We start from the raw sequence: 16,945 nt of genomic DNA, 5'->3' as shown, positions 1-16,945 counted from the left end.
CAGTAGAAAGTGGCCCGGACCAGGATCTGTCTTCTCACACCTAACCCAGTGTGCATTCCACCACATCAACTTTTTAAAATAGTGGAAGATTCTGAAATGATGGCCACATGTTTGTTTTACGTTATTTTTCTGTTAGTCACCAAAACAGTTGATGAAGAGTGTAGTAATAAAAAGCAGAAAAGAGAGTAACCATGTATTAATGCCTTAAACTTTTTAAAAAAAATAATTGTAAATTAAGAGCATAAAGAAAATGTGCTTCTGTTTCAACAAAAGTGTGACTCTTGTAACACATAGGTGAACCATCGGATCACAGAACTTTAGGATTGGATCAAAGAATGAGCTAGTACCAAAAAAAAAAAAATCCCTTATATTTTCAGAAGGAGAACTTAGGTTCTGTGTTGTTACTTTTTTTTTTTTCCCCCTAAATTGTGCAGCTAGTTTGTAATTAAACTTGGAGTAGAAATGGGAAGAAATGTCTGTTCTGGAGACCGCCTGTCTTCCCTCAGTGTGGGATGAGTTCAGGGTCTCTAGATGAGCCCACACAGCAGTTTATAGTCCCTTGTGGTGGGGTTAAAAAAAAAATGTGAAGAAATAGACTTTTCACACTTTGTTCAGTCGCTTTGCCTACCAGGAAAAAGATCATATCAGAAAAGATTATTTTTGCTTTAGAAGATAGAAGTTGGAAAATAGGGAAGGGAATGTTCCTTTCCAGGAGCCCTTGGAGAGTTAGGGAGAATTTGAAGTTAATGGAAACATTTTGACAGTGTGAGGACATAGTGTGCTCTCATTGGTGCTCAGAAATGTTTATTGAAAATCCACTTAAGTTGGCAGGCAGTGTTAGGGAAGATAGTCTGTCTTTTCTGTATTTAACAATTAGGAGACTTATTTTCTCAAAAACTTATATAACAAAAGAAAAGTAAATGCTAATTCTAGGCAGTACTGGAGAAATGTTTGTAACATCACACCACTGGGTCTCAGTATGAGGGTATCTGCCTTACTTTACAGCCTGTTGACCTAGTGATACATGTTCTGAATGATGTTATAGAAATCACTGTGAAGGTTTTGGAAAGAAGATGTTTCTGATCAGAGGGTCTTATTATTAAATTCACACTGGACAATTAAGGAAAATCTTTCCCAAGTTTTTTTTTTCTTTCTTCCCCAATTGTGATGATGATTTTTTAAAAAAAAAATCTAGACCAAAATGTACTCAGTTTTAAGAGAATCCCATTTCTTTGCCAAAGTCTGCACAAGTTTGCTGTTTTAAGCCTGTGTTGTTCTTTTTATTATTTCTTTTAATGAGGGACAAGTGACATGGCTTTGCTTCTAAACACTAAGTTTAAGTATTGAAAAATACCGTGCTCCTTAAGAAGCCCGTTAGAGGAAAAACAGAAAATATAAGTGACTCTTCAGTCCTAACACTGTTTTGAGGATGAATAAGCAGTGGCCTGGGTACAGATGGATTTTTCAGATAACTTCATCACACTTTGTGGTACTTTGTTTATTTTTAGATACTAATCCTATTTTGAGCTTCTCAGTAGATAAACTGTATGTATTCATTTTCCCCCCTGTTTAATCATAGTTGTCTATATGTTCTGACTTGCAGGAAGAAAAAAAGAAGTTTGACAAAGAGACGGAAAAGAACTATAGTCTAATTGATAAACATTTGAATTTATCAGCCAAAAAGAAAGACTCACATTTACAAGAGGTATTGTTTTTATTTTTCTGTTTGTTTCCACATTTCAGTAAGCAGTGCATACCTTTTCTTTTTATTTTTTTATTTTATTATTTTTTTTAAAGATTTTATTTATTTATTTGATAGACGGAGATCACAAGTAGGCAGAGAAACAGGCAGAGAAACAGGAGGAAGCAGGCTCCCTGCTGAGCAGAGAGCCCGCGGGGCTCGATCCCAGGACTCTGGGATCATGACCCGAGCGGAAGGCAGAGGCTTTAACCCACTGAGCCACCCAGGTGCCCCATACCTTTTCTTTTTAAAATGTGCTTTTCTTTTGTAAACTTTTCATCTAGGATTATTAGGGATGAAAAAAAAAAAAAAAAAAGAACGGGTATCACCATGAATTAAGAAAAGAGTTCTTGTGGAACAAGACACAAAATAATGAATACATCTTACAGTGATTAATTCAGTAGAGATTCATAGTATTAACATTTTTGGTTCTGAATATATTTTCACAGGAACAATTTTATCTGGCATTACTGAAGAACAGATATATTATTTTCAGGAATAGACTCATTAATTGGCTTTCAAGATTTTTTGAAGAAATGAGTTGAATTTAATAAGCTCATCTACCATTTTGCTTTTATGTGAAGGCAGCATTAATCTTTTTTAACGCTGAAGATTCAGGATTTCAGCATCATTGGGAGGAGAGAATCTGTTTTACTTGTGTTAATAGACTCTTTTTTTGTTTTTTCCTTTGGAGGGAGCCGTGTGTAAGGAGAAAGGAATTTATATCTTATCTCTCATTTTCTCTGTCTTTCTCTTGTCTAAATTCTCTGGCACTTGTGTTTTCTCACTCACACACTTGAGTGGAAACTCAGTGGCTTGCAATTTGGAACATATGTTTTCATTAAAAATAATGGTGTTTTGCAGCTGTTGGGATCTTGACTCATTCCACAAAAGTGTGATTTTTTTCTCATTTGTTTATTTTTAAACACACAAGGAATCTGGGCATAATATACACTTCTTGAAGTATCATCAAAATGACACTAACAGCATTGGCTCCAGTATATTTAAATGCCAGATACGTAGTTGCACACCCAGTGTGTGTGTGTGTGGTCATTTTGACAGTTCCACATGTCACATTTATTCTTTACTTTTTAATAATTTTGACTGAGATTTGGAAGGTGTTTGACAGTTTATAAAAGAGGAGGGGGGTGCACCTGGGAGGCTCAGTCAGTTAAGCGTCTGCCATCGGCTCAGGTCAGGATCCTGGGGTCCTGGGATCGAGCCCCGCATTAGGCTGCGGGAGTCGGCTTCTCCCTCTGCACGCTCTCTCTCACTTATACACTCTCAAATAAATAAAAAATCTTTAAAAGAAAAATAAGAGAAATGAGCTTTTATATTACTTAATCCATACGTAACAATTCTGCAGGTAGGTAGGGCCCCTTTTCTGCATGGTCCATATTATGTAGAAAACCATACATATGTTACAAACATTCCATCATCTCCTCCGCTATGTCCATTTTAAATGACATTTTAATCGGCTCTCCTTATGCCAGTGGCTTTCGACCTGTCTTCTCCCCTTACTTTTCTTTTCAGGTATTCTGAAGGGATTTTTCCTTTAGAAAAAATTATTTTCTGTGCTACAAGTAAATTTCCATCTTCACTTCCCTCTCTAATTACGTATCTCGTTCGAGCTGTTGCTCAGGCAAAAATCTTTATGGCCATCCTTGGCCCTTTCTCTCCTATGCCACACCTAGTTTGTCAGCCCGTGTTTTCCTTAGCTTCAGGATATTCTCAGGATATATCCACCTCTGACTCCTACTGTCATCATCCTGGCCCATGACCCTGGTGTCCCTTACACAGATTACTGTAAAGCCCTCTTAATTCGTCTCCCTGCTAACACCAACGTATCCCTGTAGTTTACATTCTATACAGTGAGCAGGGTGAGGCTGTGTTTATGTTGCTTCTCTTCCCCAGACCCTCCCTAATTGATGTCTCCAGAGGCCCAGGGCCCACCCTCCTGTCCTCACAGCCACATGGGCTGCTTTGCCCTGACTGGCCTGGGACGCCCCTACTCCATGCTCAGGGCCTTTGCTTTTGCTGTCCTTACTGCCTAGTACGTTTCCAGCCTAGACTCACATGCTGTACTCCTCCACGTACTCTCAAATACTCTCCACTCAGAGTCCACTTTACTGGAGATGTCCCCAAACATCTTATTTAAAGTGCCCCCTGCCTTATGCTGCTTTGATTTTTTTCATACTCTTAGTCCCATTGGACATACTGTATATTTGGTTGTTCCATGGCTTCTTGCACTCGCTTGTAAGCTCCTTGAAGGCAGCAGCGTTGTTTTATTCAGTACTCTATCCTTTACACCTAGAGCACTGCTAGTCGGGGAGGAGGCGCTTAATAAATATTTACTGAATGAAGAAGGCTAAAGTGCTTGCTCAGTGAGCTGGGGCTTCACTAATTTCATCATTCCCGGGATAATTAAACTCCAGATCAGAAATTTGAGGAGACCCTCGAGATGAATAGTTTTAGTTTCATTTAAATTGTATATTCTGGCCTGTCTTGACTGTACGCGCTTTACAAATGTACAGATTCCCACTTAAATCAGCTTTCTGTTGAAAGTGTGAAGGTTTAAAGGGGGGGATGCTCTTTAAAAGTAAAAGGTTATATTTGGATCTTCATTGATCTTGGCTTTCATGTATGTGTTCCTCATCTGCAGCGAACTGAGTTGAGGTGCTGGGGATATTTATAAAGGTTACTGAGAGAGGTAGGAACAAAGGCATAGAAACTTGAATCATTCTTTCTCCTTGTTTCAAATGAAAATAACATAGGAGATAATTGTCGCAGAGAGCAGGCTGGCTATTCAGTAATTCTGTTAGGACCATTACCTATCCCTCTACATTTATTGGGCATAATATCATCTACTTCCATCCACATTCCTGAATTCCAACGAATATTTGTGCTAGAACAGGTATCAGAGATTTGACAAAAATCTATTTCTGTTAATTTTTGAAGTATATTTTTGATTTTCTGAGCAAATGATTCTATTTCAGTACATATGACTAGAGAAGTACATATTTTGACTACCTTTGCCTGAGATTAGTCTGTTCTCATATGTTACATATTTACAGCAGGAATGGCCAGACATTAGATGATGATCAAATAGAAATTTGTTTAAAAAGTCGCTTTTGCTTGGTATGACAAAAAGCATAGTTTGAATGTGTGTTTTCCCATAGCACCCAGCAATTAACTCAGTTCTCACAGTCTACCTGGAGACTGCATCAGTCCCAACAGGTTAAGGGTGCTGTCCCACAAGATGGTCCCTTCTTCAGATACCAGCTGCAAATCAAGGTTATTACCTGTGCTTCTGACCTAGGGGCTCTAAATTTGATGTTCCCTCATCTCCCTCCTCCAGTTTGATTCATTTGCTAAGAGTGGCTCACAGAACCGAGATAAAACACTTACTTCTATTTACTGATTTATCATATAGAATAATATAAAAGGTAGAGATGAATAGTCACACAGGGTGGGGGCTGGAAGGGTCCCAGACACAGAAACTTCTGTCCCCCTGGAACTGGGGTGTGTCCCTCTCCAGGCACTCGCATGCGTCCAGACACATGGATGTTCCAGAGTTCTTACAGAGCTCAGGCTCCAGTGCCCCTCCCACCTCCCATTGCCAGAGGCCAGTGTGCAGGACTGAAAGGTCCAGCCCTCTAATCAGTCTTCCTGGTGCTCTGTAGAAGCTCCCCCCTGCAGCCTCAGTAGCCTAAACTCAGGTGTGCTCCAGAGGGGCTCTTTATCTAGGTATAAAAGATACTCCCGTCACTTAGGACCTTCTGAGGCTTTAGAAGCTTTGGGCTTTATTCCACACATAGCACATTCACGTTCTTGTGCAGTCACCACTACCTTCCATATCTGGAGCGCTTCTCATCTTCAAAGACTGAAACTCTGTATCTGTTGAAGACTACTTCCCCAGCTCCCTACCCCCAGCACCTGATTACAGCCCTTCTGCTTTCTGTCTCTATCAGTTTGTTCTAGGTACCTTATAAAAGTGGAATCCTACAGTATTTCTCCTTTTGGGACTTGCTTATTCCATTTAGCATAATATTCTCAGGTTCATCCATGTTATAACATGTGCCCAAATTTCCTTCCTTTTTGAGGCTGTATAATATTATCTCTATCTATATGTCATATTTTGTTAGCCATTTATCTGTCAGTGGACACTTTGGTTGCTGCCGCTTAGCTTTTGTAAATAAGGCTGCTGTGAACAGGGTTATATAAATCTTTTAAGTCCCTCTTTTCAGTTTTTAAGAGTCTATACCCAGAAATGGAATTGCTGTATCATGTGATAATCCTGTTTTTATTTTTTTTGGAGAGCTGCCATGCTGTTTTTCATAACAGCTGCATCATTTTTCCTTCCCACCAACAGTGCACAGGGTTCCAGTTTCTTCACATCATCAACAACACTTATTTCCTGTTTATTTTTTAAGTTAGTTTTGTTTATTATTATTATTTTTTGATAGGTATAAGATGGTATCTTGTATTTTTATTTCCGTAATACTTAGTGATTTTGAGCATCTCTCTAGGTGCTAATTGCCATTTATATATACTCTTTGGAGAGATGTCTGGATAAATACTTTTAAAATTGGCCAACTTAGGAAACCTGTGATGCCTTGTAAGAGTGGTTTCTAGGATGACCATTCTTGCTCTGCTGTTCCCCCGTGGAACCCTGTTTCTCCCCCAGGTCCCTTCTAGTTAGACAAAATAAGCTGGAACCCCCCCCCCCCACCCCCCGGAATGGTCCCCTGACCATCGGTATCTGTTTACTCCCAGAGGATGACACATTTTGAGGGCCTATGAGCATGATTATATATAAATGGGCTTTAAACCCTGGCCTACTTTTTGAGAATCAGGTTCTTTTATGTTTTCTTTAATTGAAGTATGGTTGACACACAATGTTACATTACTTTCAGGTACAGCTATCAGTTGTCATCATAGAACCCAATACTGTTGACTATATTCCCTAGGCTGTCCTTTCATCCCCATGACTTATTCTTGCCATACCCGGAAGCCTGTACCTCCTCCCCACTTCATTCATTTTGCCCATCCTCCCTAACCCTCCCCTCTGGCAACCATCAGTTCTCTATTTTAATGGGTCTGTTTTGCTTTTTTGTTCCTTAATTGTTGTTTTTTGTTTGTTTGTTTGTTTTTTTGTTTTTTTGTTTTTTTGGTTTTTTTAGGTTCCACAAATATGTGAAATCATGTGGTATTTATCTTTCTCTGACTGACTTCTCTTAGCATAACAGCCTCTGGGTGCATCATGTTGTTGCCAGTGATTGCCGCCCCCCCCGCCTCCCCCCAGCGCAAATCTCACTCTTTTTTGTGGCTGAGTAATATTCCATTGTATGTATATGTACCACATCCTTATCCATTCATCTATCAGTGGACACTTGGGCTGCTTCCTGTCTTGGCTATTGTAAATAATGCTGCAGTAAGTCAGTCTTCTCAAAGTAGTGTTCTTGTTTCCTTTGGGTTAATACCCAGAAGTGGAATTACTAGATCATATGGTATAAGAGAACCAGATTCTTGACACAGTACCCTAGCTGCCACTTCCTCACTCCCCGCCTTCAGTCATGAGTTTTGAGGTGACTAGATTTCCCAGGTCAACTGCATTCTTAGAGGGTTTGTCAACGGAAATAATAGTTATGTGATTTTGATTGTGGGTGTATGTTTAGGTATCAGTTGGGGTTGGGGTGAGTTTTTCGTGAAGAGCCATACTATTTGATGTTCAATCCTTGGGGTCAATCTCATAAAGGGCAGGGGCTGGCAAACTTTTTCTACAGAGTTAGATAGTGAAAATTACTTTTTTTGTAGGCAGTCGGGTTCCTGTTGCAACTACTCAGCTTGGCTGTTCCAACAGGAAGGTAGCCATGGAAGAGATATGAACCAGTAGCTGTGACTATGTTCCAGTACAAATTTATGTAGGAAAAAAAGGCTGGGGGCCATATTTGGCATGGGGCTTAGAGCGTTGCCAACCTCTGATCAAGAGTTTCACTCCTGGGGCGCCTGGGTGGCTCAGTGGATTAAGCCGCTGCCTTCGGCTCAGGTCATTATCTCCGGGTCCTGGGATCGAGCCCCGCATTGGGCTCTCTGCTCAGCAGGGAGCCTGCTTCTCCCACCACTCTCTGCCTGACTCTCTGCCTACTTATGATCTCTCTCTCTGTCAAATAAATAAATAAAACCTATAAAAAAAAAAAAAGACGATACAAAATTTTCATTAAAAAAAAAAAAAAAAAGAGTTTCGCTCCTCGGGTGACCTGGGTGGCTCAGTGGGTTAAGCCTCTGCCTTCGGCTCTAGGTCATGATCTCAGGGTTCTGGGATCGAGCCCCGCATCGGGCTCTCTGCTCAGCAGGGTGCCTGCTTCCTCCTCTCTCTCTCTCTGCCTGCCTCTCTGCCTACTGTGATCGCTATCTGTCAAATAAAGAAATAAAGTCTTTAAAAAAAAATTAAAAAAAAAAAAAGTTTCACTCCTCACCATCTCTGAATTAACCAGCCTCTGTTGCCTTACCACAGGCAGATATCCAAGTGGAGCAGAATCGGCAACACTTTTATGAACTGTCTCTTGAATATGTATGTAAGCTTCAGGAAATCCAGGAAAGAAAGAAGTTTGAGTTTGTGGAGCCTGTAAGTATCACAGAAGGTTATTCCGTTGTTGGATTTTTGTGATATAATAGAAACATTTTTCTTCCTAGATCGATTTTACCATTGCTGGGGGCCACTGTGCATACACGTGAAGCGCAAAGCATCATAAATTAAAAAGGGTGAGCACATCACCATGAAGTCGAGGAATCACCTTACAAATTCATGGTTCTCAGCCTTACTGGCACAGCAACATATAGGGAATATTATTTCTCAAGGACTCGGCAGTCAGGTGCAATTTCGGCCACCCTATCGTAGGTCTGCGCTTTAAAGAAAAGTCCTGTGACATAAATGTTAGGATGGGAGAGACAGTGGTGCTGTTTATGGATAATCTTCCCTTTGCTCGAGTTTGTTCGGAAGCAAGCACACCAGTCCAAATTTTGGTACTTTGAACAATTATCAGTAACAAATTATTTCTAACACAAGTAAGTTATGGCAACCTAGATTAAGAACCAGCAGGTGAAGCACTTGAAACTATTTTATGAGTTACTCTGGCTAATCTATAGACCTGTTTACAGACCTGTGATTTGTGTTTGTGCTTATATGGATGTGTTCTCATAGCTTCAGTTCTTTATATATATATTTGTGTGTGTGTGTGTGTATAATGTGTATAGACACATGAATATATATAAAGTGTAATTCATACTGTGGGTTTTGGTGGAAAAAAAAAACCCCAAGAAACACTGGAATTCATGATTCTCAAGATTAATTTTAATGTAGGTGCTTTTGCCTATGATTTTTTTCTTTTTCTTTTTTTTTAAGATTTTTTTTTTCTTTTTAAATTATTTGACAGACAGAAATCACAATAGGCAGAGAGGCAGGTAGAGAGACAGGAGGAAGCAGGCTCCCTGCTGAGCAGAGAGCCCGATGTGGGGCTCGATCCCAGGATCCTGGGATCATGACCTGAGCCAAAGGCAGAGGCTTTAACCCACTGAGCCACCCAGGCGCCCCTGTCCATGATTTTTTAAAAAAGCTTGACTGAGATAGAATTTACATCCCATACAATTATTCATTCCATGTGTGATTTTGAGAAGCAAAAAAAAAAAAAAAAACAAAACCCACTAATGATAAACTTAAAATTGGCATTCATAGAAGCAGTGGTCTAGTTAGATAATAGAATTAACTTTATTTCTTTATTTAAGATTTTATTTAATCAAGAGAAACAGGGATAGCGACAGAGATAGGAGACAGAACATGAAGCTGGGAAGGAAAGGAGAAGCAGGCTTCCCGCCAAACAGGGAGCCAGATGCAGGACTCAATCCCAGGAGTCTGGGATCATGACCTGAGCTGAAGGCTGACACTTAAGCGACTGAGCCACCCCCACACCCCTAGAATTAACCTATTTTAAACAGAGAAATTCATCTCCATAAAGCTTTCTTTTATGTGAAATACTATTGATGACCTGCATTTATCGAGCCTTTACAGTGCTCACTGTTCAAATGGTTGTTGTAATGCTTCACCATGCTCACGTGTTTATTCCACACACTAACTCCATAAGGAGCTATTTTTTATGATCCCACTAAGCAAATAAGGAAATAGAAGTACAGAAAGCTTCAGTAATTTGCTCAAGGTCTCATAACAGAACTGAAGCTGGGGATTGACCCCTGCTGGCCACTTGACATTAGAGTCCCAGATTCCTAACTTGTGTAACACATTATGAGGACATTGAATTTCAGAATTTTCCTAATTCTGACCCCAAATCACTTTTTCTCACTTTAAATTCACTCACATGTTGGGCAGAAGCAGGTGCCCTTTAATCAAGAGGGGTAGGTGAGGGTAGGTCAGAACTCAGAACTTAATGATCACCCTGTCTCTACCCGTCTCTGCCCCAGTCACTGAAGGTCTATAGACACCAGAGAGAAGTCTCTGAATGCCACTGGAGAGAGCCTCTAGCTCTTCGTTTCTGTGATTTCAATTTCATTATAGATTATATTGACCTATGGTGAAAAGATTTCAATTATTAATGAATGTAGAGATTCTCTTGACTGAAAGAACAAATGGGTGATATAGAACTCCATTTCTCCAGTACACTGTACTCTCAAAGCTATCTAATGGCTCTGATTTTTAAGGAAAAATCACAAACCTTTCATTTTGTAAAAGGACAAATTAATAAATAATATGTAGTTAGATTTAGTTGAATTCCAGTGACTTCTTTTAATTATTTTACTTCCAGTAGAATCATAGTGGGATGTGGGGGGGCGATTGGGGGCGCAATACATGACTGTTTCTATTCTTTTTTTCCCTCCACCCTGAGTTTTTTGTTTGTGCTAATGTCATTTTTTTCCCCTTTGTCTTAGATGCTGTCATTTTTTCAGGGAATGTTTACTTTCTATCATCAGGGCCATGAACTTGCCAAAGACTTCAATCACTACAAGATGGAACTACAGATCAACATTCAGAATGTAAGGAAATGAAAGCTTTCTGGTATAAGAGGATGTTTGAGATGTGTATTCTCATTTTGCTATATGAAAAGCCTTAAGCTAAGACCTGGCTGAGCTGTTGGTGTTGAGAAACTGAGGCTACGTTGCCACCTTCTGGTCAGTTCTCAGTGTAACAAACTGCTCTTCAATTAGGTGAGGCTCAGGAATTCTGCCACCTGGTGGCTCTTTTTTTTAAGATAGTGAATTTGTTTTAAGATTTGTTTTAATGTGTTTTTCTTGTCTAACTTTCAGGTAAGTCATTAGGTATATGTTTTTAATCAGGAGTCCCATAATTTATTTTTATTATTTTTTCCAGTTTTATTGAGATGAATTCATATACATACATATACATGTATATGTTTCAGTTGTACAGTGTATTGATGTGACATATCTATTGCAAAATGATTACCACAATGAGTTTAGTTTATGTTTACCACTTCATAGAGCTGCAGAAGAATTTTTTTCTTGTGATGAGAAATTTTAGGGTCTACTCTCTTAATAACTTTTAAAATATGTCCTAAAGCAGTGTTAACTGTCACCATATTGCCTTCTGTAGGGATAGTTGTAAGGGTAAGCTTAGTTATATAACTCTCAGTCTTTCGTGTAGAAAACAAAGGAACACTCCACTTTACATGTAAGGCATTTCAGTTATTATGACCTCATTTCTATTACCTGTGTGTCTTACTTGATTTTTAATCCCAAGTAAGCATCTGGTTCAAGAGGAATTTCTTCCCTGTGTTTATGCATATTCACTAATGTATTGAGTTCACGGTTCCTGTTGGTCTATATGATTTTCCTGGAAAATGTATGCTTTCAGAGAAGTCTTGGATAAAGAGATTTAGGAGAGCGGTATCAAATAGTATAACATAGGTGATATTGATCAGAAGGTGGTGGATGTTTTTCCTCTCAGCACTTAAGTTGACTTTGGAAGTGTCCTTATTGAAATTCTTTTCAGGTTATGTTTAGTATAATGTTAGACCTCATTAGAGAAAAAAAAGTGAGTGAGTTTTGGGACAAGCACATTCTAGCTCATCCTGAAAGACATATGAAGGATGGGACTCTGTGCCTGACTTTGAATTTGATCTCATCATAGAGACTGAGGAAGAATGGTTTTGTATAGATTTCGGTTCTAAGTTTTTTGTTTAGTTCCCTACATTTGGAAGTGTAGATCAATCTCTTTCTCTCTCTCTCTTTTGGTAATTCAAGTGTCATTTTGTATTTGTAGATTATTTGGATGTTGAGCTGGGTTAAATAACTAAAAGAATATCCACCCCCACTCACACACCCCCACTATCAGTGACTATAGTGGAACAGAATTCTAAAAAAATGTCAAAATGTATCTGTATGTATAGATTAGTTCTAATTTTAAAATTGTCTCTGTAGGTAGTAGAATAGTCTAATGTTGCTGCGATTTTTCAGAGTACTTTTGCAGAGAATGGAATGCAGTTTTGTAAAAAGAACATTATATAGTTGGTTTAGAAGATTAATTATACTCTCGATTTTTTGTCCTCTACCACCTGGTTGTATAACTTGTGGAAATTTACTTCACCTGTCTGGGTGTCATCTGTCAAATGCAGGGCTGGCCTGGATGAGAACCTTCAGGCAGAATGGGTTCCATAATTTTTGGGGCCAGTGTAAAATGGGAAGGCAGGGTCCTTATTTAAAAATGAGGAATTTCAAGACTGTAACAGCAGAGTGTTAAACCAAGCACGTGACTTTCTGAGCACAAGGTCCTGTGTTGTTACACGGGCTATGTGCCCACGAAGCTGACTCTGCCTCCGTGTGTGGGGTGTGGGGTGGGGTACATCATGTCTCCTGGGTGCTTCCATGAAACTATCCCTGCACAGCTTGCTTTTGGATGGACGTAGTCTGTAACACGCCTGTGTAGTACAAGGGATATGGTTACCTTATTTACACCAGAATTATTTCGAGAGATTAAATATTTCAGTGTAAATGGCAGTGCTCGGTCATAAAGTTTTAGAAGCAAAACCTAAAAATAAGCTATCCCTTAAAATGGTTCGGAAAATAACTTGGTTAATATCCTTATGACATTCTGAAGTTAACTTACACCTTTGATAACAGTCATTTCCCATAGAGAAATGGGCAAAGAATGGTTGGCTGGAAAATTTCTCTGTATTCTCTGCAACTCAAGGGTCCTCATCAGTAAATGGCCCTAAGAACTCTTCTCGAAATACTCACCTCTTTTATTCTGCATCTAATGCTGCTCCTAGAACTCTTTCATCCAGAGCCTTCTCTTTCCACCTCACCTGCAGTTCTGAGAGCACCTGGTCCAGGTGTCTCTGCTGTTTCTGTTTGTTCCTAGTTCATTCTTTTCCCTTCAGAAACGCCAACACCTTTGAAACGTGTGCCACTCCTTCCTTGGTACCCACCCACTGTACCCGAGAGTTGCTGTGTTTTGGTCATTTCTTGGCCATTTTGCTCATTCCCTGATGATACCAGCTTTTAGTGTAATAAAGGGAAAATGCTGGCGATAGAAAACTACAGATTACAAAAATCCCAGTTATATGTCTTTTTTTAATGCAGTGTATATTTATCTATTAAGGAAGTATACCCAAATATTAAAATCTTAACATTAACTATCTGTACGCTCTAAGGCTATGGATAATTTTGGTCAACTTTTAAGTATTTGTAGTAAAAAACAGCAAGATCCTTTTATAAAATCAGAAAAAAAGGTAAAAGTTACTTAAAAATGAAAACAACCTAGTTTTCCCCATCTGGTTTCACCTTTTCTGTTGTAAAAATGGTAACACCTCTTTTATTTTTTTGAAAGCAATTTATTCCTCTTCGACTTTCCATAATCCAGAGTAAAACATGAAAAGCAAAACAGCAAGATGGCTTTTAGAAAATAGATTTTCAAGAAAAATATAAGTTGCATCAAAATTGAAGTATATTTTAAAAAACTAAATTTAAACTTTTGTTATCTTTATCCCCAGAGGAATGTGGGGAAAGAGAAACTAGAATAGAATTCTTCCTAGAAGGAAATATAATTTGAGAAATCTTAGAATTCATAAAGAATCCCCAGAACAGCCTAAGAATAGTTAAGATTTTAAGAATATGCCCAAATATTTTTGTTACAGTGTTGTGAGAAAAGTAGAACACTAAAACAATAAACTACTTTTTTTTTTTTTTTTAAGGGATTGGAAGTGATTGTGTAAAAATATGAAAGTGCTTATTTCTGAGGGATAGATTTATGGTCACTTTTAATCACTTTTAAACATTATCTTTCTGCCCCGAAGGCAGGACTGTTTATGCTCCTTCTCTCTTTCTATTTTATAATGTTGTGGATTCGTTTTTATATTCTGAAAAGATTTTTAAAAGTATACTTTCGCTTACAATCAGCTTTACAACAATGAACTGTTAGTCTGATATTGAAGATTTTCCTTTATCCTTTGACAGGGAATAACTGTCACTTTACGGTGACATTGTAATAGTCATTGTAGTAGTAATGTCATCTACAATTATTTTGTTACTGTGGACCAGCTATTACCCATGTGCTTTATTTGGAATTTGCACATTTCGTCTTCATAGAAGTCCTATGATATAGATTTTGTCATTCATGTTTTACAGATGAGGGCACTGAGGACAGTAACTTTCTGCTGTCCTACTGCTTTTGGGTCAGGTCCAGCATTGGAACTTGGGTGGACTCCCTCCAAGTGACCATGGTGGTTGGTTTCAGATTCTGTGCTGGTATATAAATGGGTCTCTCATAGCATGTCTGGGGCCCGTTAACATAGGAGCTGGGGAATGTATTGATACGGCCATCTGTTTGCCCAGACCTCAGCAACTTGTGGGTGACACAAGAGTCCCTTCGATTGTAGAAACTAAGATTTAGGCCCCACGGGTGAATCTCCGTTCACCTTCACCTCTTACCAGTTCTAAACTGTGTTTCCCTCATCCCTATGGAAGGTGTCTTATATGGGATTTAGATCTATTACCTTTTCACCTGGGGTCTGTTGCCTGCCGTTCCTTTTTCTGCCACCTCCCTCTGCGTGGGGGCATTTGAAGGGAATATGGGGATTACAGTGAGGGTGCGTGTGTGTTTGTAGGGCCTTACCTCTTTTCCATTATGTTATTTTGCAAGGTTACTAAAGCAGGGCTGCATGGAACCCACCCTCATGTTTTACAGCTGTTTCATGAAACCTTTTTTGTATTTTTTTTTTAAAAGATTTTATTTATTTATTTGACAGAGATCACAAGCAGGCAGAGAGGCAGGCAGAGAGAGAGGAGGAAGCAGGCTCCCTGCTGAGCAGAGAGCCTGATGTGGGGCTGGATCCCAGGATCTTGGGATCATGACCTGAGCCAAAGGCAGAGGCTTTAACCCACTGAGCCACTGAGGCACCCCCCAAATTTCTTTCTCGCTGAGCAGGGAGCCCACTACAGGGCTCGATCCCAGGACCCTGGGATCATGATCTGAGCCAAAGGCAGATCCTTAACTACTGAGCCACCAAGGAACCTTCCTTTTTTTTGTATTTTTAATTATACTTTGCCTTTTTTTCTCTCTGAATGAGGTCATAGGGCCAGGATGGGAAAACTTAAAATGGCTATCTGTGCTTGGAATCAGCCTTTTCCCTCTGCCTTGAAAGCTTTTTTTCTGGATATAACACTGTGAAAAGCTCCTCCTCTCTCTCGTCTTCCTTTTTCTCTTACTATGGGAGTCAACCTATGTTAAGCCTGACCCACCAGGTTTCGAGACATACTCAGATGTGTCTGAATTCCGGCCTGGTCCCCAAATTGAATCCTCCTCCTCCTGAAGAGGTGATATAATAATATATTTAATTAATAAGGCTTGATTTAAGACTGGTTTATTTGGAAATTTATTTAGGAAAGCATGCTAGGAAAGGAATTTCCTTTTCCTTTTCCTTTTTATTGACAACGGATAGCACAGACTATCTTAGAGGTTATTTTGAAGACTTAAAGCACCAAAAAGTATTTTCAGTTGTGCCAGCCACAGTGTAAACACTCTGCTGGTCACTTACTGTACTGTTTCCAGTCTAACATTATTATTATTTGATGATAATATTTACCTGGAACTTAGAATTGGAGATTGTGAGTTTCTAGCCATTCTATTATTATATTCAAATTTTTAAAAATGTAGGGATACCTGGTGGCTCAGTTGCTTAAATGTCTGCCTTTGGCTGAGGTCATGGTCCCAGGGTCCTGGGATGTAGTCCTGCCGGGCTCCCTGCTCCACGGGAAGTCTGCCTCCTCCTCTGATCCTCCCCACCTCATGCTCTCTCTCTCAAATAAATAAATAAAATCTTTATTTTAAAAAATGCAATTTTCACTCTTATTCATAATTTACCTAAAATGGTAAAATCATTCTTCTCCCCAGTGCAGAGTCCTATGCATCTGAGAAAGTCGGACAGTAAGGCAGGTGGTACTCCATGGCAGGGTCTGCAGCAGGGAAAGTGGGGATGGTAGGGGGTGGGGAGGGTATAGAGGCAGCCTGCAGAAGGGGCGGCTGGAGTGTTCGGGAGATTGCTTATATTGAGCAGATGTGTTAATTGAACAAGTAAGTAAATAGATTGAGAATAATGGGAGCTATAGAGTTCTCACTCTATGAAAAGAAATGTATCAAATCAGGAAGGGAGGGGTGCCTGGGAGGTTTAGTTAGGCTACCGACTCTTGATTTTGGCTCAGGCCATGATCTCAGGGTGAGCAGGGAGTCTGCTTCAGTCTGCTTGAGATTCTCTGTCTTCCTCTTCCTCTGCCCCTCCCCCTGCCTGTGTGTGCTCATGCACATTCTCTCTCTCTCTCTCTCTCTCTCTGTCGCTCCCTCTCTCTGTCAAATAAATAAGCAAATCTTCCAAATTGGGAAGGGATAGGTTAGAAAGGAACTGGAGTATTGGATTGGGGTTATACTTGTTGGTGTGAACATGTGAGTTTTTTAGTATAGCAACACATAGAAATGTATGTATGTAAAGGAAAACCCCACCTATCTTTGTGTACATATATATACATCTGTGTAGTTTTTCTGTCTGCCAAGAACACACAGAAGTAGTGACACCCCTTTAACTGTGACACACTGTGACCAGATTTTGGTTTCTAAATACTGTACTCCACTAAAAGGAACAAGGGCTTCTAGGGGGAAAAAATCGTTGCTTCTAGGACCAGGACAGA

The 16,945-nt window shown here is 39.5% G+C and overlaps 1 protein-coding gene across 2 annotated transcripts in view; it reads left to right on the top strand.

Moving 5' to 3' along the window:
* ARHGAP10 (Rho GTPase activating protein 10) overlaps window positions 1-16,945 on the top strand; it is a 317,186-nt gene that overhangs the window by 111,359 nt on the left and 188,882 nt on the right. For both annotated transcript variants that reach the window (XM_032855552.1, XM_032855553.1), the window contains exons 5-7: window positions 1,604-1,705; window positions 8,259-8,369; window positions 10,682-10,786. In XM_032855552.1, coding sequence (XP_032711443.1) covers window positions 1,604-1,705; window positions 8,259-8,369; window positions 10,682-10,786 — 318 coding nt within the window. The remainder of the gene's footprint in view (window positions 1-1,603; window positions 1,706-8,258; window positions 8,370-10,681; window positions 10,787-16,945) is intronic.

The sequence above is a fragment of the Lontra canadensis genome, unplaced genomic scaffold (assembly GCF_010015895.1).
Source record: "Lontra canadensis isolate GAN:19392208 unplaced genomic scaffold, GSC_riverotter_1.0 scaffold10, whole genome shotgun sequence".
NCBI lineage: Eukaryota > Metazoa > Chordata > Mammalia > Carnivora > Mustelidae > Lontra > Lontra canadensis.
The sequence above is the reverse complement of the archived record's forward strand: the minus strand, read 5'-3'. Positions and strand labels throughout refer to the sequence as shown.